The sequence below is a fragment of the Helobdella robusta genome, assembly GCF_000326865.2.
Source record: "Helobdella robusta unplaced genomic scaffold HELROscaffold_7, whole genome shotgun sequence".
NCBI classification, from domain to species: domain Eukaryota; kingdom Metazoa; phylum Annelida; class Clitellata; order Rhynchobdellida; family Glossiphoniidae; genus Helobdella; species Helobdella robusta.
This window is the reverse complement of record NW_008705398.1, coordinates 4,244,746-4,270,460: the sequence shown is the minus strand read 5'-3', so window position 1 is coordinate 4,270,460 and position 25,715 is coordinate 4,244,746. Positions and strand designations below refer to the sequence as shown.

The window sequence follows — 25,715 nt, the reverse complement described above, 5'->3', positions numbered from 1 at the left end:
AAAATATTTTTGTTGGCAGCAAAACAGAAAGCACGCAGAGAATGGTTAGCGCATATTACGATCGATTATTTAATTCCTACTCTGAGAACATCTTGAAAATTTTTAAACATTACGACGAGCACCAATTTCTCGAAGTGCCAGAAATTCCACATCAACATTGGCGACGGTATTTGTCGACGACAAGCAAGAAAAAAAATCATCCATCTTATTTAGGGAAGCGACAGATGATTCAATCGAAACACTCAGAGTTCTTAACAGAAAAAACACAAACTAATCTGAACTATGGAAACTGTGGAAATTTTCATCGGCAATCTGCTAGGGTACACAAATTTTCTAACAATATTAAAAACGACAAATTTAATTATACCGACATGTTGCTACAAAATACGTTCGCGTCAAAAACTCCTTTCGAATTAGTTTCCATAAATTTATTGCGGTTGCTTTTATACAAATATAAATCACGTTATATACCTCTGTGCTGTAACCTGCAACATGAACTTCATTACAATTTGAGACAATTGAGTTCGCGCACACAAACTCACCATTTATCATCACCTTCGCAACAACTCTTCGTGTTTTATGAACAAAAATCGCCTTCCAGACGTTTCAAACGTTCGAGTAGTCAGATGATGTCATCGAAGTTGTTGAAAGAACAACGCCAACACACGAAGGTTTATCAGCAGATGGAGCCACAACGCAAGCGACACGCACTTCGCAACATGCAGCAGCCTCCGAAAGTGATCGACCTGCACTACAAAACGGATGAGGAGCAGCCTGCAAATACGTACGTCGGCAGCCTCAAGCGTGACGCCAACTTGGATCGATTTTACAGTTCCAACATAACGTCGTTACTGCAGTACAAATTCCTTAAACGGCAATCTAACCTCTTCACTCTCAACGCGCACACAGGTGTTTTGAAAACTGCTGTGAAAATAGATAGAGAGACGGTCTGTCCTGTTCGAATGGACGTTTGTAGCGTCAAATTGGATGTGGCCGTCCAACCGATAGAATACATAAAAATTATTCGAGTAGTTGTGGTGATTGTTGATGTGAACGACCACACTCCATCATTTGCATCGCCCGTTCTTGAATTTGAAATTAACGAAAGCACCGCTCCAGATTCCGCCTCACTCGTGTTGCCACCTGCTGTTGACCCCGACAGTGCAGAGTTCACGGTCAAGGTTGGTAGGGTTAGAATTGTTGATTATGAATAAAAAAATAATTTTAAATAAAAAGCGCCTGCATTTTAAGGACAAATGGTGGTGAAAAAAACGTAAATTGTGCAACCACTGTAATTGAAGTACATTTTAAAAATTTCTTTGTTTTATTGACCATATTGTAAGCTCCCAAAAAGAAGGAACATAAAATATATCGTATTATATTTTTTATAAAAATCTCAACTTTTCAAACAAAATCAAACTCAATAACTTTATTGCAATTTAATTGCACACTAATTTACCTCTCAAACAACTCAAAACTTCATTTTCTTAGTTGAAACATTAAATTTATTCAACCTTTTCAAAAATTTAACACTGTACATTTGATTCAAAATATGAACAATTTCATAATGATGACGTAATATTTTTGATTTAACGGTAACAGAAAATTTCAGAACACATGCGAACAATCATATCACCTCCAGGATTATGAACTTTCAAATTATGATGGCGACAAAGATGCTGTCTCTGCTTTCGAACTTAACAAAATTCAGACCAACACTGCAATTTCAAAAAACAGTTTGTCGCCCTCCCAATTGAATTATTTTGACGTCGACTCTGAAATTGATACTAGCCCTGCATTCAACGTTAAAATAAAAGTGACGAAAAAGTTAGATCGAGAAGTTAAATCTGTCTACCATTTGGTGGTAAGCGCCATTGATGGTGGAGGCAAACGAGGCAGCGTCAAAGTTGTCGTCAATGTCATCGACGCCAATGATAACATTCCTACTTTTGAACGCACGCACTATGAAGTATCCATCAAAGAAAATGTACCCATAGGTTATCTCGTTGAAACTGTTAAAGCCACCGACAAAGATGATGGTTTGAACGCTGAAATAATTTACTCGCTAGAGTCGGGCGGAGTGGTGACCAGGTCAAAAAGCAAAAAAAATATTGGTAATATTTTAGGTTCAAAATCATCGTCGTCCCCATTTTCATCACCATTTTCATTTTTATTATCCTCGTCATCATCATTCTCATCGTCATCTTCATCATCATCCTCATCATCGGCGTCCTTGTCATCATTGTTGCCCTCGACACCTCTCTTAACAACCTCATCAGTTGCTGCCAGCATCAAACAATTTAATGCCGAAAATAATGATAAAAATGGAAAAAGCAAAAGATTATTAAAGTCTCAGAACATTGAAAATGTTTGGTACAAACATTCACCTGCACTCGTTACATCGTCTTCGTCTCCCTTGCAATTGTTGTCGGCGCTATCAGGCTCGTCAAAATCTTATAAACGGTTTAGTAGGGAGGTTGACTGGTTCAAATCACCGTCGCCATTTCGATCGTTCGCGACAACAGCATCGTCATCTGTGGCACTACCGTTTCAAATAGACAACAAAACTGGAGCAGTCTTCACGTCCGGTGTCATTGACTTTGAGGAAGTTATAATGTACCGCTTGATAATATCGGCTCGTGATATGGGACCTGACGCTGTTCAAGTAAGCGTACCACTCACTGTCTATATTGAAGATGAAAATGATAACTCGCCGGAGATATCCTTTCACACGCTCTCTTCAAGACCTGGAGAAGCAGAGGTCTCGGAGAACATGAAAATTGGCACGTTTGTGGCTTATGTTTCAGTTTTCGACGCTGACCATGGTTTGTTAAGCTTATATTTTTATATTCATGTCTTTTTTTATTTATACGCATCAAGGTCGCTTAAAGTGGGTCGGCTGGAAACGCTTCAATTTATATGACTTGCGTAACATGCGAGTTAGACCATTTAGTTTTTATAGCATATTTTTTATTACTAAATAATTTTATTTTGTATTATTCAAGTATTAAAATTTTTATTTAAAAAAACCTATCACCAAATGGTTCCATTTTGAAACTCGTTCAATTTTTTATAACCAGTGCGTTTTAATGAAAATTCAATAATGGTGATTATAAGAGATACGTTTAAATAATTAATTTGTACTCGTGTACAAACCAACAAAAAAGTTACAAATTAAATAATTTAAATATTGTCTAAAATTCGAATCGTTGAAAAATACCCAAATCAAGCGCACTTAGCTAAGATGAACTCACTTAGTTGGGATAGGATAATTTTTCACAAAATCAACTTTTAGTAAACTTTAACATTTTTGGATCACAGAATTAAACCCATCTTACATTTTTTATTACTTCGATAAATCAGTTACAGTTTTATGTTGCTTTCGATTGTTTATAACTGGCAAATTCGCTCAACCACCAACGTCAAACTGTTTTTATAACGCAAAAGTGGATCAGTTACCAGCTGGTGATCGTGGGATCAGTTGCTAACAGGGAATCATTGGGTTAGTAGCCAGCTGGTGATTGTGGGATCAGTTTCTAGTTGGTGATCGTGGGAGGATTTCAACTTTCTCGTATCAAATTAAAGACGACGATATGCAATCCAAGTTGTGACATAATAAACATATATAATAAACAATTACTTTCGCAATATTTTTTCAAAGAAATCAATTCAGTAATCTATTTAAATTTAGTAATTGAATAATATATAATTTTTATATTTATATAATTGTATATTTTATTTCATATATTTTAATAATTTTATATTTGAATAAATAATAAATGCTTCTAATCTGGTATATTGAGCGCAATTAATTTTGCATGAGTAGTAATCATTAGAATAAATCCACATTTATATTTTTAATGAATTTGTATTCTAAAATTATTTTAACATGGTTTAGACAGTTCAATATTTTTTTAATGCAGAAAATTTTGGCAGATTCAATTGTTCCATTAAGCTGGTAAGTTTGCAGCGAGGAAGCCAGCATAAAGATGAATCAATTAGAAGGAACATGTCGGTCCTGGCTGACGACGATGTTGTCGGTTCTGACTGGAGCGATGCGTTCTTCATTCTGAAGAAGATGAACAACAGGGAGTTTCAAATTTTGACGGCAGCCGTTTTCGATTACGAGAAAATAAGAGAGTTTCATTTGAGCTTCATATGTTCCGACAATGGAGATGTCCCAAGAACGTCCTCGCAAGCTCTCAAGGTCAACGTCACAGACCTCAACGACAACAGTCCTCAATTTTCAAGCCAAGTAATCATATCTCTGCAATAATAATTTATTTGTTGTTGTCGAAAAATAATCTTTTGTATCCAATTAAATATTTTTTGCACAGTTGATTATTCAGATATTTTATAAAATGTTATTTAAAAATCCCTGATACATATATAAAACGCGGTAGTGAATATTTTTATATAAAAGAACTCATGAGATGTTTGTAATTTTTATGGCAACTACAGAAGTATAGGGTTTCCGTTAAAGAAAATAACGAAGTGGGCAAGCAGATCATTCAGCTGGCAGCTTCTGATAGGGACTCCAATTTGAATGCGGTTATAACTTACTCTCTGACCATCGTAGATGATGATAAGGATAACCATGGAAGTGTAAAAAACATCAATGTAAGAACAAGTTGGACGTTTCAACTTTTTAAAAACTTATTAATAATTTAATAATAGATTTAAAGAATTTTTGTTGCCATTTTTATTTTGTGGTTATTATTTTTAATTTTTTTTTTAATTTATTTATTTATTTTATTTTCAAAAAATATTTTTTGAAAAAAAGGTTTCCCAAAGCATGAAATGCCATGTTAGTGTTCCTAAAAGGTAAAAGGGCTACTCAAACAGAAACAAACACGTCATTTGAAACTGATAGAATCGATTGAAACCACGCCCATAGTGGGCAACCAAGTGCAAAAGAGAAACAACAAACAGATTAAACCAAAAAAATACAAATATAAAACATAAAAAGCATTACAAAACAAAAATAGTAACAACATCCATGAAATAAATTGTAATAAAATTAAAACCAAAATGATAAAAGTAGCTGCAATATTGTTAATTAGAAAAAAATTGAAAACATAAATTGGATCCGTGAGACGCACCTGGAACCGATCCCCGCACCACCTCTTCCCAATACCAGCTACCCACGCTCGCCAGGAGAGCCAGCTCAAACAAGCAAGGCCGTAACTGAGCGATTTCTCAACCTAATACTGATTTACTAATTTATTTAATGGATCAGAAATATTTGTGAAAGAAACACGCAGCCATGGCATCTACCGATTTAGTCAGCCCGCTCAGACAGCATGCAAGACCGCCATCACGCAGATGCATCGCGCAGATGCAGAGCGGCAACTAACCCAGAAAGCGTTCCATGAAACGGATAAACAACAAAAAATGTTAATATTAAAAAAATATTTAGTAAGATTTGGGCATTTCAAATTTGCAAGTAAGGCATGATAACAACTACAAAAAATTTGAAATATATTAAATCGGTGAAAATATTTGTGGTCCAGAGTAAAAATCCTAAGGGGAGCGAAGTAATAATTAAAAGGATTAAAAAATTGTTAAATTAAATATAGTCTGATAATAATGGATAGTTATGTCATTGTTATAACCGCCAGAATGATCAAATTGCGCTATATTATTATCTTAATTATTGTTATTTTTGCTATATTTGTAATCTTTGGATAAAGGATCATAAAAAAAATGTTCGTATTTTTTGGTCGTAAAAATCTACCGTTGAAACTATATGTAGGTCCTGCGTAGATAAAGAACGTCAGTCAGGTCTTCAGCAGAAAAAGCGAAATCGTAAAGGTGATATATGTAGTTACTTGGATTAGTTTAGTGTCTTTATTACTGTTGGTATTCAAATAAGCGTTCAACAAAGCAGTTGTGTTTGAAGCAGTTTGAAGCAGCTGTGTTCATCTATCGGAAATCTTAAACCTACAAAATAACAAACACTTGACGATTGTTGGAAGATACAACATTGGTGTTGGAAATATTGGGATCATTGAAGTTATAACATTAGCGTTGGTAATTACGAGCGTTCAAGGGTACAACATTGGTGTCAGAAGTAAGATTTTTGATAACTCGAAACTTCTTGCAATAGAGATTGCTGGCACTAAATACAAACTCAATACAACTTGTCTGAGAAAAAAAACTATGACAACGAAACCTCGACTCGAAAGGAGTGAGAAAGTTTTGATCAACCGCCTAAGAGACGCTCTAATAAAAAAAAATCGATCCGGATGAGTTCGATTTTTCGGATTATGTGAAACAACGGTATGCCAAATTAAAAGCCAAAATAAATAGAAGATTCATGAGCAGACAGCTAAACTAGATAAACGGACGGCCATATTACGAACAGCCAATGGAAAAGCATCAGCTAATAGAGTGTCAACTGAAAACAACTCAGGAATAAATTTGGATAGCAAACTGGAGGAAAGACAAATGTACATGACCAAACAAGAAACAACCGTATGAGATTCTGACATCTTACCAGCTTATTCAACTACGTAAAATTATATTGGTGATCGCAAGCCTATCCTTCCTACGGTGTTGACATGAAGAAAGGTAACTGTCATCGTAATGATGAAGTTGACGACGAAGACGACGATGAAGATTTTAAAAATATTGGAAAAGTTAGCAGTGACAAAGACATGAGAACATTTGATATGCAGTGGGACTACCATTTGGATCTTGCTGCCAGCAACTCGCCTGCTTTCCTTTCTAACAGCGACAACAGTGATTTAAAGGTTAACGATGTCCTTGAGGTTGATGTTAATGCGAATATTCATTCCGGACAAGAATCGGTGACAGACGATGATTCAAGTTTTGAGATAACGCCTCCAACATGAACCTGGAAAAAAGCTTGGCTCTCTTCTACCTGGATGATAACATCAAGGACGGCTTCATGAGGATGAGATTTGCAGTTGTGTCCATCTATAGGAAATCTTGAACACTTGACGATCGTTAGAAGTTTCAACACTGGTGCTGGAAATATAGAGATCATTAAAGTTATAACATTAGTGTTAATAGTTACGAGCGTTAAAGGTACAACATTATGTATTACAAATTGAAAACGTATAATAATATAAGTCAAATTAAAAAATCAAAGAGTTTATATTGAAAATTTATTTTGGGTTCAGTAAAACAAGGTCAGTGTGACAGCCAGTAAAAATAATTGTTTAAAAATATTTGATTGAAAGAAGGAAAAGTTGGTAAAATATAACTGTAAGAAAATAATTAAATATTGAAAACAGAACCACATTTTCCGTTTGGAAGATTAGTTGTGTTAATGCAAACTAAAATATTAAAAATGTTCATTAGGAAAAAAAATTGTTTGGATAACAATAGCCATCCATATTTTAATACATTTTGGAACTGGCAACAAATAAATTCTGTTGAACATATTTTTAATGCATTTTAGTTGATAACGTTTAAAAAGGAATGTTTATTTAGAACAATTTGTGACCGAAATTGAATAAAAATTAAACTAAATTCATAAACTATATGTATATTATTAAAATACTGAAACAGATCAATGTTATATTTATCAAAAATAAAATAAATTTTGATGTTGAGAAAGGTAGCACTAATTTTTTAAATGTCAGTTTTAGGCTTATTTTATCTAAGCAGCTGCAATTCATACACAAATTTGTTTATATTATCCTCACCAACACTACCCCCTCCCACTAACACCATCACCACCACTACCAACCCCACCCCCACTACTACTACCACCACCACCACCACCATAACTACAACCACCTCAATCACTACCACCATAAGGTCAAAGCAATGCTTATTTTGTAATCAATATTTTTCTTTCGGTTTGAAAACTGCGTAAAATGTAAAAAAGTTTAAAAAAAACTAGTTAAAATGTTGAGTAGAATTAATCAGTAATCAATAAATAAAGGAAGCCGGTTCATAGTGTAAATCGTTGTTGTTGTTTCGTCGACTGGCTGGTTGTTTGTCGTCATCATTGCCCTTCGTTACAAATTATTTGATTTCGAACCATCGTCATATTGTAGAAGGAAGCGCCTGCAAACAGCATCTCAGAGGATGCGGTCTTCTTGATCAACAACGAAACTGGCCTCATCACCGTTGCCGCTTCATTGGATCGTGAGAAACAAGACAAGTACCTATTGGAGGTTACCGCTCAAGACGGTGGTCAGCCGGCCAAGTATGACGTGGCGTACGTGCATGTCACCGTGCAAGATGTCAATGATGTCAGACCCGCCTTCCAACTCAAATTCTATAGCTTCAACATCATGGAAAATAAAGAAGCGGGTAATTATTTCGTTTCATTTGTTCAACCTAATTTCATTTGATACAATTTTTATTTAATTTTTACCTTTTTTAATTAATTTTTTGTAATTTATTAAATCTTATAAATTAACTCATTAATTTATTTTTTTTTATTCTTATGTTGGTTGATTGATTGATTGATTGATTTTATTATTAGTTCGTTTGTTTGTTTGCGGATTTTTAAAATGTAGCAGTGGAATTTTAGATCTGGTACTAAATTTGTGTCAGCTCTAGTGATGTTTCATTTGGTGTGCTATATTAATATATTTTGTAGACTATCCTAAAACTAAATAAAATTTTTATAACATGTCCAGATTTAATTTTTGATTAAAATTAATTTTATAGTTTCTAACAATTGCTATATGTGCGGCAAGTTTTTAAATTCCAAAGCAAAGTTGACATATAGAAGTGCAATTAAAATGTAACTTCACGAATCACAATTTCTCCCTCATGTCCACTGAAAAAGAGCTTGTGGACAAAAGTGTTTTAAAAAATGTAGGCCTACTGATTATTTTGCCAGCCTGATAAAATGTTTTAATTTTAAATTTCGAGCATCTTGGCACAAATGTGCGTTATCGTAAACAAATTTAGTTTGGCGGTTTATTAAAAGTGCATTAGTAAGACATCAATGCTCCTCCAACTTGCATTTTATAATGATGAAATCTCTTTCTGCAGTTAAACATCATGACTTAACTTCCAAAGCTAAAAAAGCAGCTAGTATCAAGTAAATTTGTTTTTCAACACGTTTTTACTTCACATATAACCAGTCTAATCTTTATAATCCAACATTACAAAAAGAAGTGATGTTAAAGTTGAAGTCTGCGAAAGTGTTACATCACGGAACGCTACAAAAAATTTCATCGGTGCTGGATGAATACCGACTTATGAAAAAATCGTCCAACAAAACAACGGAACTGCTTGAAAATTTATTTTATGAGCTTGAAAATTAATTTTATGAGCTTGTGTGTGTCTTTTCATGAAATATTGAAATATGATTTTTTTGGTTATTTTAGATTTGGTAGACCTGTTTATCTATTTCTAGTTGCATAAATAGTTGACAAATTCAGCACAGAAGTGACACCAGCAGAATGTTTAATTTTTGTAGATTTATCTATTCCTTGAACTGAAGACTTCAAAATTTATCAATAAACATTTAACTAATTGATTTTATAGTGATAACATAATGAAATAATTAATCATTCAAATGCGTGACTTTTGCTTTAACCTAACTATTGATTAAATGGATGAACTAAAAATTGATAAATTGAAAAGAAATTTATTGACCGCGATCAATTATCAAACTTTTTGAATATTGATTAACTGATGGACGGGTGAATAAATGAATAAAATAACCAACTGACATGCCAAACCATTTGAAGATTGTCTTATGAAGCCATCTTTAAATAATTTCACATCAGAATCGATGGTTGGACAAGTGCATGCCACGGACAGGGACGCTGACCACAACGGATTCGTCAGGTACCAAATTTGGCCGACCAACAACTCTCTACCTTTCTCAGTAGATGACCTCTCTGGAGTCATCAAAACAACTTGCGCTCTCGACCGGGAAGATGTACCCAAGTACAGGTGCAAGAATGTTTCTGCTTTGTTCGCAACATTTTCAATGAACTGCAAATTATAAGCTGGTTTTTTATTTGATTGGGATTATAGATGTTTAAGTTAAAATTTAAACATTTTTAGGTTTCATGTTATTTAATTGGCTGTTGTTCTATGGCCGCAGTACAATTGAATTAATTCTGTTTTCAATTCCGAAAAATGTTTTCAAATTTGATAATGGTAATTTTTATGTTTTTTATTTTAATTCACTTCTTTTCAATGTTTTCACAAATTCCGATGTTTAACACTTTCCAATGCTAAAATATGTACAAATCATTTTAAAAATTTTTTTATTATTTGTTTCTATTTGTTTTAGTTTATTAAAACAACGGCTTAATTAACAATCGAAATATAATAATATAATTAAAAATTAAATTTAATGTCACAATTAGAAATCGAATTTAATTTGCGCTAAAGAACTTAATTTGAAACTTCCAAAAGATTCGTCGTAGCAGCTGTGGACTTAGGCTCGCCGTTCCGTCTGACTGGCAGTGCGGACGTCGTCGTGCATGTTGACGACCTCAATGATAATCCTCCGCAGTTTCTTCCTCCCGAGCCCGTCAACTCGTACGGCCTGCTTTCAAATTATAACTTGCACTCCATTGAAGAGGATGACGGCGATAATGATGAAGAAAATGATTTTTTCTCGCAAGAGAGATCAAAATCATTTTTATCGTTTTTTGCTAACACTACTAAGAAAGTAGCTGCGAGCGAAAATAATCGTGAATTGAACCAGTACAAGTTGAACGAGGAAAATATGAAAGCTCACAACAGAACCTACCTCCATAAAAATAATTTGTTCTACGTTTCAACAAGCGTTCAACGCAACGATGTCATCGTACGAGTCGTAGCCAGCGACCTCGACAGTGGTGAGAACGGGCGAGTAACTTACGAAATTATATCGTGCATTGAAACTGACGATGCTTCGTTGAAAAATCATAACCAAATAACAACTGAAGTTGGCAGCATTTTTAGTAGCAGTAATCAAAACTTCACTGTAAATAGTCTCTACGATAGTTTCACTAATTTAATTGCAGATATCTGGCGTATAAATTCGACGGAAAGATCATTGAATAACGCCAAATTTGATAATTCTAGTGACGGAGAATCAATCGTTTATAATTTCAATAGCAAACGTCGTAACATCAACCATCACGTTGATAGCAATAATAACGCTAGTAGTAACAGTTTAAATGATTTTGGTAGCAAAAATAATAACACGAATGCTGGCAAAAGTTTCGAAAATAAAATTAAATTGAACGATGTTCAAATGAAAAGCGTTTATGTGAACACTAGCAAAATTAAATCAAGTGCCTTAAGAAATAAAAGATTTGATAAAAGTAAAACTACAAAGGATCGTATAAAAAAAATTATCAACAAACTGAACAAGAGATCTGATGCTGCTGAAAATTATATTGACGGTGGTGACATTCTTAGTAGCGAGGAAGACAATGATGTTGAAGTTTACAAAAATATGTTAATCAACGAAACTGTTTACTCAATTAAAAATAATTTCAAATCTCAACATTTTAAGCAGGTTGATGATGAAACGGCCGCTGCAAACTTCACGAATATGTTTGAAAATAATAAAATAAATGTATCTGACCTCATGCTAACATCAAATTTATTTGATCGACCCCTGATTAATTTAGAACAACGTCTCCAACATGAATCTGCTTGGCCTGCGCCCTCCTCGCTGTTTCAGTCGCCATCATCACAGTCGTCACATGCACCCACATCATCATCTTCAACTTCTACATCATCATCAACGTATCCGTCTACATCATCATCATCATCATTGCATCCATCTACATCGTCATCAGCACATCTACCTTCATCATCGTCAGTAACAGCAAGTGTCATCGCCTCGCCACAATCGAGTCAGCAGACGCCGTTCGATGTTCGTTACGATACAGGTTTATTTTTTTATTATTTTTAAGCGTTCTGAACCATTATTTTTAATTTAAAACAATTTTCCATCCTATTTTATTTTTGTTTAATATTTGATTACCTACATGTACATCGGCATGACTGACAAACACAGAGCTAGCTGCTTACTTATCTCTCATAATTTCTTTGCGAAATTTCATTTTCTTCGCTACAAGATGTTCTTTCCTATGCGGCACCAACATTGCGTGTAGGCTCCTAGGAAGCGCACCAAAGACACGAGGCAGTGTGTTAGTTTTCCAGTTTTGTACAGTGTCTTCAAATGGGGTTAAATTATTTAATGAGAGTGTCCTACTGTAGTTTTAACTATTCTTTCACCAACACCTACGTTTTTACAGTCAACTTACACGTAAATCAAAGAATCAATATGACGAAGTCTAACCAAACCATTTTAAGAAAAAGTATGGCATTCTATTCAATCAGCCAGTTCATTACCAGTTATTTACGATTTCTTTAAAATTCAGAATGATTTATTACTTGCAAGTTATAAACCACCCACTTCTCTTTTATTAGCAACAAATGGAAATTTTTTAAATGGCCTGTTCAGCTTTAAATTATTTTTGTAAAGTTATCTAACAATCGGTCTTTATGCTGTTGCAGCATCCGAAACTAAATCATTTTTTGTATGACTTTAAAAGATGCGGTTAAAATTAATTCCAATGTTAGAACGTTAAAAATCATTTTATAACATTTTGTGGAATAAAAAATTGAACCAATAACTAACTAATTTTTTTCTGTTACTTTATAAAATACTTGAATAATTATTCAATGAGCGAATGTGTTTTAAGTTATTCATTGGCAATAAATGATTTTTTAATGGTGATTCACAAACTTTTAAAACGACATCAAATGGATAACTTGGTTATTCCATCCACACACCAGGGGACATATTTGTTTCCATTGACAGTCTGCTGATCTACCACGGCAAACAGTATGAACTGACCATCTTAGCCAGTGACCACGGCAACACCAGTCTGTCTGCTCTAATTATATTGCGCATTTTCGTCAACGAATCGTACACGCGAACAGGCCACTTAATCGTTAAAAAGGAAGATGTTCACTTGAAAGTCGTCATCGCATTCTTCTGTGGTCTGGCATTAGTAATATTTGTTTTGTTGTTTGTTGCAACGTGTCATTGTCGGAGGAAACAACAACTTTGCAGAGACAAGTACGCCATTGGAAACAGTGCTTGCAGCAACGTTGACGTTAATTTGAGAGATAAACAAAGAAATGACGAGAGTGGTAGTGATGTCATCGATGGCTTCGACCCCACGTTAAACTCACTGAAATCTCAACAGTTGTTATTATTAAAAGCTCAAAAATCACCACAACAAGTTCAACAGTCATCGCAATTAAGAGATTCCAGATGCAGCAAGGACAAGGATGATGCCACGACCTTATCTCCTTTGCTTGATAAAACGAGTTGGAGACTGGACGTTAACAAAGAAACAATTTCGTCGGAAGAATGGGAAAATATGATAGGCATGTCAAATTTGGACGATTTAAACGAAAACACAGATTTTAAAAATTTATCATTTGCCTGCTTTAAAAATTACGAACGCAAAAATTTTTCATCCGCGCATAGTTCTACTTTCAAAAGTAAAAAAACTGCTAGAAAAATAGACGAAGAGGATGATGTTGACGAAGATAGCAACGCAAACAACATGAAGCATGAAACAAAAACTGGAACCTGCGCCGACGTAAGTTATTTTAATATTTTCAGCCATGTATTTTTCATACAATTAGATTAAGCAAAATATTTTCCAAACAATAAAAAATGTTTACACAAAGTTAAAAATGATGCAAATCAAAATTTGTCTGTTGTTGTAAATTGTTCTATCATAAATATTTTGACTAACTAATAATTAAATATTAGTTTAAAAAAAGAAGAAAAAAGTTTCATTTTTATTTAAATTTTTAAATGGTTTTAAATTAAAATTTTTCATTAACAAAAATGTGCATCATCGCTACAAATGCATTTCTTGTTACGATTGAAAATTCACGTGGTGAGAGTTTCAAGAAGAGTTAATCGGTTTTAGTGATTCTTTTTAAGAGCAGCATATGTTCTAATTTTTTTAATTCAAAATTTTGGCCAATAGGCCATTACACAATTTTGTCATACATACCAGTTAAAAATGACTGATGTTATAAATTTTTCTAAAATTAATTTAGTTTATTGTTTCACGTTCTAGTAAAGATGAAAAACACAATTGGAAACCCGCTATATAAATTACAGAGATTGGTTGATTGATATTAGCGGTCTTGCTGCTATACACCTTGAAATCTTTTATTTTTAATAATGATCTATATTGTTATAATACTCGCTGTCGTAACCGATTTACGATGCGACGGGTTCGAATCTTCGATTGAATAAAATACTCCATTAATAAACTTTATTTACAGAAGAAATCAACTAATCGTTTATTTCTAGCAAATTCAAATTAACACAACAACGTCAACAAAACAAATCAAATATCGCTTTAAATAATTCACCGAATCGCTATTTACAAAATCACAGAGTCACGAATTTACAAAATCACGAATTTCACTAATCGCTAATCTTCTTGCGACGTGCGCTTTTATACTCTTCGCAAGCGTCGTTTCTAGATTTTTCTAGATGGTCCGATTCTAGCATATTCTAGAATGTTCTAGTGCGTTCGGTAGCACGGTTATAACAATATTAACAAGCTTTGTTTAATATTTAATCAATCAATCGATTGATCAATCGATCAATTAAGTTTAAAAATATTTTTAAAAAACCGTTTGAACGTTTTAATTTTTGTCCATTTTTATTGAATTCCCACTTAAATCCATTTTGCAAATTGAACAACATTAGAAATCATGGAGGCAAGCCTCCCAAACAATCCACACACTCGTTTATGTCCGAGCACTTGAAGGTGATGCTGGTAGTGATGAGAGTAATGACAGGGCGATGATATATAGTTGAGCCACGAATTAACTTGTCCTTGCAACAGCGCAAAACGTGATGATTAATTTCTTTATCTCATTCAGCCGCACAATTGTTAATAAAAAAATTTCAAAGTATTAATTTATGTATTTTTATATTTTTTACGAATTAACATTTAATGATTTACTCATAAACTGACATAATGTGAATGTTGGACGCAAAATATTTTCCCGGTTCAATTTTATTTTGGAATTTTTTAACATGCAAGTGTGAAGGCAACCCATTGGCGTTGCAAGCAATGGTTTTTGGTAACAACAAATATTTCTATCATTAGTTAACTAAATGTAAAAATAAAAAAACAATTTTAAACAACGAAAATAAAAAATACAATATATGCAAACACAACTTTGTCAAAATTTAAGATAATTGATTGCACGACAGTTGAGACTTCAGAAAAAGACTTGATAATGCAATATTATTTCATCATCCGTAGATGTTTGCAGCAGATTTTTCTCTGCTGCGATTATCTCCACTCAGATAAATATGATAATCATCTGAAGAGAACAGTAATTTTAATAAGTACCAAGACAACTGATGAAGAACTTTGAGTGGATTTATATAACCGCAGTTGTGCCAATTGTTAGCAGCTGTCGTTTGAACTTCTTTATATGCCATGATATTGTCGACTTACACTTACGTCTTCCATTACATCAACGTCATCATCTGTTTTATCCATTTATCTTGGCGAATAATCTTGCGACAACCCGGCTGCAAACAATTGCAAACTAATTTCTGAACTCATTGTTTTCAAAAAATTATTTGGCTAAAAATTTAAAAGAAAATTTAAAAGATGCAAAGGCCGAAGGCGAATCTAATATTATCTTAATTAAAACAGACAAAAAAGTTTGGCTCCACACATAAAATTAATGAAAGTGAATGCGATTTTAATTAATTCGTAATAGTTTAAATTTTTTAAATGTATAAAAATGAGCGCGGCGTAAAATATGTTTTTAAACTGTTTAAAAAGCTGGTTTGTTCGGTTGAAATGTTATTTAAAAATCCCCAGCTTAATATGGGGAAATTGCCTACTCCCTCTTATAATGTAATGTAAATACCTATTTAAATACAAATTTAAATATTTATTAAAAATGGGGATTTTGTTATTCCAAGATGAATTTGTGACCAAAAAAAATAAGGATGTTCAGTAAATAAACGCGCAATAAAAGGATTTAAATTATGGGAACCAATAAAATGAGGGGCGAATTATTTAAAAAATAATAATTAAATACGAGCTGGCATACATAAAACGACAATAATTTATTACAATATAAAAATCAAAATGGACGATAACAAGTTACGACGGCTCTCCATCTATGCATTCCCGCATTCAATGCACCTATCATTGTGTTCGACTCAATCTTGTGTAGATACTATTAATATTATAATATTAATTAACAGACGCGGATAATGAATGGAAAGTAAAATTTTTTGACCCAATTGCTTCTATGGTGGTTTTGGATCGTGAACCAATTGTCGTACAGAATGCTGAAAAAAGCAGAAGATTTTGTTGAGAAGAATTTTATAAAAGCGTGCGATGCGAACATGCCTCGAAAACATTATATGAAGAAGTCCTCATCGGTTTATTGGTGGAATGAAAACATCAGCACCCTTCGAAAAGAATGCCTAAAAGCGAGAATAGCATCACAACACTCATGTAAAAAACCTAATTATGTAGATAATTTCATCAGTTTGTTGATTTTACACACAAATACAATTAATCAAATGTAAGGTTAACAACTTAGTTAAATTTAACATAATCGGGTAATACCGATCGCTGGGTAGCACACTTACACACACACACCTAATGTTTTTTTACAAGTTCACAACATATTTTAGTTTTTTCTAATGAAAAATGAGAATTTTTAGTATAATACTGATGTCACAAAAGGTATGTAATGTTTTTTCAAATGAATGAACTGGGGGCTACGCAATGGCTAAATTCGATATTTTAATTGAACACACAATAATTGTGTGTGTGTGTGTGTGTGTGTATGTGCGTGTGCGTGTGTGTGCGTGTGTGTGCGTGTGTGTGTGTGTGTGTCATGCGTCATGTTGATTTAATATTAATTGAATGATTGAATAAAATTTCATAAAATATTTTAAACAAGGGTCCAACACAAAAAAACAATTATGTCGTCCTAACTAAAAATCCAAAAATTTATTAAGTGCATCAAGCTTTGTCAATGGAGGGAAACCGAATATTTCAAATTAAACTATATGACTGTTTTAGCAGGTTATAGAGATGAAGAGCATAAATCATCTTCTTACGAGGTGCACTCAGAATCAAACTGAAAATGCAGCCTAAGCAAACCGATAAAACTCTTGACTCATCACTTATCAAAAATTTTAAATGCTCACTCGAATAATATAAATGCAGCAGATAACGGTTAATAGAACGGGCTTCTTGCATATTATGACCAAATTTTCAGGAACAGAATAAAATTCCAGCCAGTCAAATATAGTTTGCTTTATTGGATTAAATTGTAGATAAAATGCCACTTAATTGGACCGCAGACGTGACAGCCACAACAAAGACTACACTGCAGTTTGTTGTGCAACGTGAAATTATAATAAATTATAAGTAATTTCTATTTGAATTCTGTTGATGTCTAAAATGATATAGAACAAAATTAGAATTTATATTCACGAAACCGACCGAAATAGGAAAATTTTAAGAACTGCTATGAATTTAAAATTAAAAATTTCTTTGATTAGCATGTAAGCTGCTGAGCGCATTAAAATTTAAACATTTTTTAAACGTTGGTGTTTTGTACTCGTACGATGCCCTATACAATGAATGATGCGGTACAATTTTTGTTTATTATTTTATACAAATATTATTTAGCAATTATGTTAAATAATTTAAATGAACATTTTTAAATCATGTGCAAAACTTTTTAGTCATCATTTTTATAGGAAAACGTTTGTGCCACAAAGGCTGTAACATGCACAGCGTGCGATGTACATGCATGCATGCACACGCAGGCACTTGATCATAGGCGTAAGTTTCGTACAGGCAGTATTTGAACGCGATAACCGCGCGGTAACATTTTGAGTTTTGACGTTTTTACCATCTTAGCTTACTAGCCGAACAATTTTATACTTGCCAGAGCAAAGTCAATAACGTCGTCATCATAGGAGATATTTAGTGGCTCGTCTTAGTTTTCCACTTCCAATATACATGAGACTGAGGCGACACAATTGATCCGTGTCATGGTTCTAAAAAAATTTAGAGAGTTAGATTTTTTACAAGTAATTTGTATTCCTTATTGAAAAATGGTCTTAAAACTGTTTTTACGTTAGAAAATGCTGATAAAACACAATCACTAAATATTAATTTATACAGATCTTAATGTGTCCAACTGCAAAGGTTTTCTCAATCATCAAATTGTTTGACTTTTCCAACGTCCACATCTGACGTCCACATCTTTAGGATTTGTTTGCATAAAACAATATCTTTCGCAAATTTTTTTAGATTCTTCTTCTTTCTCGTGCGTTATCCTTTCAGGACATTGGCGACCATCGACCTCCACAAAACCCGATCTTTAACATTTTCTAATAGTTAAAATTTTGTGATATTCAATAAGTGACAAAAGAACTTTACGATTGTTATTTGTTGTTGACCACGACCTCTTTTTGCTGCAATCATTCCAGTAGTTATTAGATTTTCTATTCTTCCCTTCTGCATGGCATGATGTGACTAAAAACTTCAACTGCCCCTCTTGGATTATCTGTAGTAATTTCATCTTTTCATAACCGGACTGTTTTAATACATCCTTATTCGAAGTATGAGAGGTCCAACTAATATTCATAATCTTTCTCAAAAACCCCATCTCAGCAGCGTTAAACTTTTTCCATTTCTTTAGAAATTTTACAGGACTCAGAGCCGTAAGTTAGCACAAAAAAATGTAACATCGTAAGAGTTTTAATTTTGTTGATATTCTGATTTTACTGTTGGTGAGGATGTTTTTCATTTTAGAATATGCATCTGTCGCCATAGCTATTTTTCTTTTGGTATCCATATCACATTTACAACCTGAGGTAATCAGACTTCTGAAATAATTGAAGCTGTTGACTTGTTTCACCTGTTTACCATTAAAGAATATGGGATAGATCGGGGCGGTTTTAATTTTACTGATAACCATGAAATATGTTTTGTTGATATTAATTTGCAAGCCTTTCCTTTCACTTTCAAAAACCAATTTAGAAACAATTGTTTGCAGTTTTTCCATTGAATCTACTGCATATTTTACATTGTTAATATTCAAGCCTCCAAATAATATTCCAGGTAGATCTTCTATTTTTCCCATGTTGATCTCACTATAGAGATTGTACAGGTCTTGAGAAAATACACAGCCTTGCCTAACACCATTCTTTATTTCAATATTTTCATAAGCTCCACGTGTTTCACGCTATCAAAAGCGTTTGAGTAATCGACAAAACCTTTAAACAAGTCTCTTCATTTCAATCGCTCGTTCACTAATCATTCACAACATAAAGATAACGTTTCTTGTTCCACAATCTTCCACAAAACCACATTTGACATTTGAAATTTTAGATCTGATTTTGCTTCGTGCTCTCATCATCAGAATACTAAAGAGAAGTTTTGTAAGATCACATATCAAGCCATTGCCTTACCTCATACACCCATTTCTAAATGCTTACATGTGCATTGGGTACATGTGAACATAAAATTTCATATTCTTTGCTTATATCGGCATTTTCTTTTTATCTTTGTATTATTTCAATAAATATTTTCACTTTCTGATCATTAAGACGTATGAAAGCACAGTTTATTTAGGAGCAAGAGAACAAATCAAGACGAAATGAAATATAAAAACTTTAGATACAAAGAAATATGCTAAGACTTAAAAAATCACATGAAAACAGTTGCGAAATTTGATACTCCATTGTAAATAAGTAACACAAAACCAATCTAATCTCGGAAAGAAAAATAAAATATTGAAAACAAACACGAATCTGTGAGAGAAAACAGCGCTCCAAATTTTGATCACGAGCTGCTATTAACAAATTCAATTGTCGCCATTTATTTTTTATGAAATTTAAGATACCCGTTAGGTTGATAAATGTTACATTTTCGTTACATTTTGAGTTTAAAAAATTGAGAATTTAAATTTAATAGTCAAGTTATATATAAAAATGAAGTTATACAATAACAATATATGTATATATGTGCGTGCGTGTGTGTGCATGTGTGCTTACGTGTGCGGTTATTTATATTGTTATAACCATCACAAAGATATTTGCTATAGACGCTAGTGTCGAACGCATGCAGTTCGAGCAGGATCTAATACGTTCTGACAGCGAGATATCAAGGACGTTCGAGAAGCGTCGGTAAGACAAGTACATAAAGACATGCGAGGTATTGAATGAGGGTTGTTGAATATTGGACATTGGAAAACGAATAATTGTTAGCGTCGAAAGTGATGTTTGATATATGACTCAGCGTTGTATTTTTATTCTATATGCGATAAACGTTAGTGAATTGTTATTCGGATAGCGATAGTTTCTAAACATTAATTTGATAGTTTGTAAATACACTTGTAAAATTGATTTCTGATAACTTTAGTTTAAAAATTAGAAAATTGGTTAAATATAAAATTTAAATAATGTGAATCTTGGTTAAAAATTATTTTTTGTTATAAATAATAATTTAAAAAGCTGTTTTTGATCAAAAAAATTGTCAATTAAGATACTTAATTATTACTGACAAAAAAGATCCTAGTTATTGAATATAAAATAAAAAGAGGTTCATTTATTGATCTTATTAAATAACACATTAAAAAATTTCAAGTTTTTCAATAGCATAAAGCATTTGATGGAAACAATTGAACGTGAATGATGTTAATGAATTGAACGTTCAAAATTGAAATTATGTAGCGAAATAATGAGAATGATGATGATAAGGCGAAGAATGCAAGAAGCATTTGACGATCTGCAAGAAAGAGCAATCAGTCATCTGCGCACGTTTCGCTTCGTTTCTCGTCGCCGCGTGATCTCCTCTTCTCGGCCGACCAGCTAAAATAGAAGGAGCATTTTAATAATGTCTTCAAGGTGAGCTTCTGTAGGCGTTGAGCTGGAAAGAATTATGCATGCGTTAGATGGCAACAATTATGGGAGGATCAAAAACATCTATAATTAATGATGATGATAATAATATGTAATAAAATTATATGAATTAACTAAAAGATTAAAAAACTTTAAATATTTTTTGAACATTTTATTTTAGATCGTTACAATATAAATTCCCAAAAAAATGCTCGTGTATATTTATCAGCAGCTGTAACGAAAGAAAATGTAAATGAACATAACAATACTATAACGTTTTGAACTTGGATGTTATCAAAGAGTGATCATGTGACATAGTTATGTAATTTAATTGAAGCTAATGATGAGTGAAATTGCAGGAGTTACTTCATTGGAGCGTAAATTTTCTTGGCAGGTTGATTTCATGCCAAGACAATGTTGCTGATGTCAAGGCATTACTAGCGTCCTACACGCTTATACGTTTCTATTTCATATAAAATATATTAAGTAATATATTCTGATGATTTGTGAACAAAACTTTTTTCCATTCATTTGATTAAACGGCTAAATTGTAAAAAATGTGTTTTTTAATTTGTGTAATAGAAATAATATCAGTATTTTAGCTATAATAAAATAAAAGACTAAACTAATGAAAACACAGCGCAATTTACTGCTGGTGTTTAACAGCTGAACACGAGTGTAAAAAAATATATCTATTGAGACAATATCACTAACGCTGAGAAATATGTTGTTGGAATGAAAGCTGTATATATTTTCTTGAATTTTAAAAAGTTTTTTAATTGCGTTTAAAAATTCCAAAATATTATTTTAAAACACAAAAAGACATTTTAAGCTTGTTTATTATGCATTTTGTTAATCTGTCTAGTTCAGCTTAAATTTAGAAACTTAGTTAATTATACTGATAAACCATTGAACATCATATCTATCATTCCATTCGAAACTTCTCTTTCTTTCATGCTTGGATATTTAATGACGATAAAATTTAGATCAATCAAATGCTTTGGTCATATTTTTATACAGCAATACGCCTGTATGTCTATCTGTCTGTCTATTATTTTCATTTGATAATAAGAACGCTAAAAATATTAATTAAAATTTAAAAAATGTTTTGTATCTATCATTAGTAAATAAAAGATTTAACTGAATATATACTACTAAATAAACAAATTATTTCAATCAGGAAAAACATTTTTGAAGAATTTGGTGAAAAATTATTAACAAGATTCTTAAATCATTTATTAAATTCGAGCGGCACGAACAGGCAGCAAACTCAAAAATATGACACCTGGGCATACGTGTGCGAGGTTGGCTCTATGGAAAGTATCAAAAAAATTGTTTGCCTCTGTGACAGTGAGCATAGCTCTAGGCCTTATTATTTGAAACAAAGGATCTATAATAAATTAATTTATATAGCGCTTGGTCCAATATTCAAAAACGCTCACAAATACATTAGAAAAAATGCGTAATAATGTAGACTCACAAATTTTTTAGAAACAAATTTCAAGAGTGCTTCCTGCATAAAACAAACGCAAATTTACCAACTGAACAGAAATAACATAAGTGCAAATGGCAGTAAATAATTTTATGAACCAGAGATACAGCAAAGTGCACGTCAGCCGTCATCAAGACATAATTAGTAAATTGAAACGCACAAGCAACTGACTGTTTGCACGAACAGACCAACATTTTCTTCTAACATGATTAATTTAGGTTCGTTATCAAACATATGAAGAGTTCTTAATGTTTAGGTGGACTGAAATTTGATACAATTTTTTTAATTTCTCAAAAATATACAAAAAATCGAAACTTTATTGAATGGAATTATTTACATAAATTTATTTATTTCTTTTGCCAAAACCTTATGCAAGTTTGAATGAATGCTAACGGTTTACGTAAAAAAATACATGATAAGTGATTACACTCTACTACTTCTGTTTTAACTCATGCATCATTTTTAGGATTGTCTTTTGGGACTTTTCCATTAAATATTTTAATATCCAGCAAAGGCTTTTAAGAATTGCTCCTCCTTCAGTAAGCAAGACCACCTCGATTTTATTAACTCTTCAAATCCTTAATAAATTAATGAGTAAATTGATTTAATTAACATTTTAAATCCTATATAATTATTAATTACTAAATTTTGGATATAGCTCTTTTAACGATTAAACAGAAATTGCTAAGTTTGTATATGTGTCTAAACAATAATCCATTTTAAAGTCGGACAGTATCATTTATTTGTTGTTTGTGGAAAATAAATAATTGAATGAAATAGATTGAAAAAAACCAAAGCAAAGCCCAAATCTAGCCGGATCTCCAAGCACAGCGGATATCTAAACTCGGTTTCAATTTGGTATTGCTTAAGGCTTAGATGTTGGTTTCTGTGCTGTTGTAAACAATTTGAATTTTGGATGCCAAATTTGTTACAACGAGCATGAGTGTTGTTTTAATAAAAAAGCTATAAAAACCCTACCAACCCATAAATGGTTGAAACTTGTAATCTTTCTGTTTTGGTCTAGCTGTGTGTAACAGTTTTCTAAAATCAGCCAAAACTACGGCCGGTTAATTTTCAAAAGAAATAAAAAATCTTTTGTTCTAGAATTTTCATTTAACACATTTTTTGTGGTGTCGCAAATAATAATTGCAATTACATATTTATTGTCGTCGTAATCAAATGATGAGCTCAGTAAAATTTCAGTTTAATTGATTTTATTTAATAATTTCCAAAACATCATTAACATTGTGAAAATCATTCATTTAAATAATTTTTTTAAATGGCACCGCGAAAAACGTCATCAGTAGCCAGTATTATTTTTTCTTAAAAAAACTTAAATTGTTAACAATAAATGCAGATTGATTCGTATAGACAACAAAGACATTCGGTAACTGTTGATGTCGGTTACATATACAAAGATAGTACTGCATATGAGAAACTCCTAAATGAAAGAAAACAACCAGGTGAGTAGATTTACCAGTTTTTTGCTATTAATGATATCTCTACGACACCTTTGTGAATTTTTTGCTGAACGCCTATTTAAATTTATGTCAAAATGCCACTAACATTTTATTGAAGTTTAGTACATTTATTGTAGAATTTTGTTTTAATTATTTGAAATGCAACTATTGTATCGATAGTAACGTTTATCTATCGAGACCTCACATATTCTCGCTTCATTTTTTACTGGAAATCTTAAAAACAAATAGCTAATTTAAATTTTTACCAAAGAGGAGGTCCGAATAATGCACAAAAGAAGACTCCCTTCTTTGACTCCCTTCGCACACTCAAAACACTTCTGTAACAAACGACTTGACCAGCCGTTGTTTAAAACCTTTTTTAATTTTGCGAAAAAAAAAAGAAAAAAAACGTGTTATGGTTATGAGTTTTTTTCATATTGACCGTAATCGTGCAGAAAATTTTATTCGTTTATACTTTTTCTATCCAAATGTTGATTAAATGCAATTTCAGTTAACATCTGGTTTTACAACACACGACGATTTGTTGGACGATCTGGTTTCTCCTATTATTATAGATTACGGTGACTTTGCACACCAAAACAGAAACAATTGGCATGACTAAAACCACTTTTTCACGCCATTTCACAATGCACAGACAAGCCTTTCAAAAATCGTCTTCACGACCAACATAACATGACAATTAGCAGAAGCGTCTTGACAACCAGCACTAAAATCCTTTGCCACGTACACTAATGGTGACTACTCAGTCGAAAAAGCTTTATTTAGTGTTATAGATATATCTGTTCTTATGAAAATTAATATAAATATTTTTAAAACAAATTTTTTCTTATTATTTTGACTAATTTATTCTATATTATACAAAATCTTGAAAAAAGATCAAACAAAATAAATGTCATTGAAATGCTGTTAAATTTATCAGTATTTGCATATATTGATGGTGAAATTAATTTTTGGTTTATTGAAAATTGTTAAAAGTAGTTGTTGGAAACAAAAATATCGTCTACATGAGGCATGTACAAATGCAGTTTGAATTCTAGATAATTTTAAAAAATATCAATTTTCAAATTTTCTCTGTAAAAATTAGCAAATAAGACACCCAGCAGCTATCCCTTTGCCACTCAATTGCTCTGTCAAAATAATTTTCCTGTAGGAATGAAAAATGTGAAGAATAGTACCTGCCTGCTTAGCACAATCTTTAACATATTTTTCATTAGATGTTTGGAATTCCTGACCGAAATAGTTGTAAAAAATAAACATTTTTTTATGATTGTGTCAACAGTTCCTTTAACTGGCACATTGATGAATATTGACCCAGCATCAAGAGAGGTGATGTACTTTGATGCTATGTGTTGGTGTTTAAAACTTGAATAAAGTTTCTAGATCAGGATGGGGGCAAACTACAACCCGTGGGCGGCCCGTGAGGCCTTGTTTGCCCAAAAAAGGTCGTCAGGCAGACATTATGGCCAAAAAAAAACCACAAATTTTAAGAAAATTTTCTCCCGGGTCAAAAAAATTTCCTATTTAAGTACATATCTTTCAAAGGTAAAATAGTTCTCAATGCGGCCCTCACAGTAAAAAGCTTGCCCACTCCTATTTTAAATGATTTTACATTGTAGTTATTTTGTATGTACGAAGTTTAAAAATTGTATTCAATATATATATATATATATATATATATATATATATATATAATATATATATATATATATTGGTAACAGACTGTTGTTAACGCAACATTTCAAAAATTCAACACTACTTTCAACATTGTTCAACTTTTTTATATTGATATATTATATATATCATATATATATATATATATATATATATATAT

The 25,715-nt window shown here is 32.3% G+C and overlaps 2 protein-coding genes across 2 annotated transcripts; both read left to right on the top strand.

Annotated features, from left to right (window-relative positions):
- Window positions 1-719: 719 nt before the first annotated feature.
- On the top strand, window positions 720-12,995 carry HELRODRAFT_69777 (hypothetical protein; the record flags this gene model as incomplete). The annotated part of the gene is made up of 8 exons (XM_009030611.1): window positions 720-1,133; window positions 1,712-2,114; window positions 2,526-2,880; window positions 4,054-4,255; window positions 4,462-4,575; window positions 8,034-8,231; window positions 10,679-10,924; window positions 12,807-12,995. Coding segments are annotated over 8 exons (2,121 nt in total), but the record flags the coding sequence as incomplete, so codon positions are not given.
- A 7,137-nt stretch (window positions 12,996-20,132) lies between these two features.
- On the top strand, window positions 20,133-24,616 carry HELRODRAFT_165087 (hypothetical protein; the record flags this gene model as incomplete). The annotated part of the gene is made up of 4 exons (XM_009030978.1): window positions 20,133-20,197; window positions 22,092-22,215; window positions 23,761-23,866; window positions 24,519-24,616. 4 exons carry the CDS (start codon window positions 20,133-20,135, stop codon window positions 24,614-24,616), a joined length of 393 nt encoding a protein of 130 aa, XP_009029226.1.
- Between the last annotated feature and the right edge of the window lie 1,099 nt (window positions 24,617-25,715).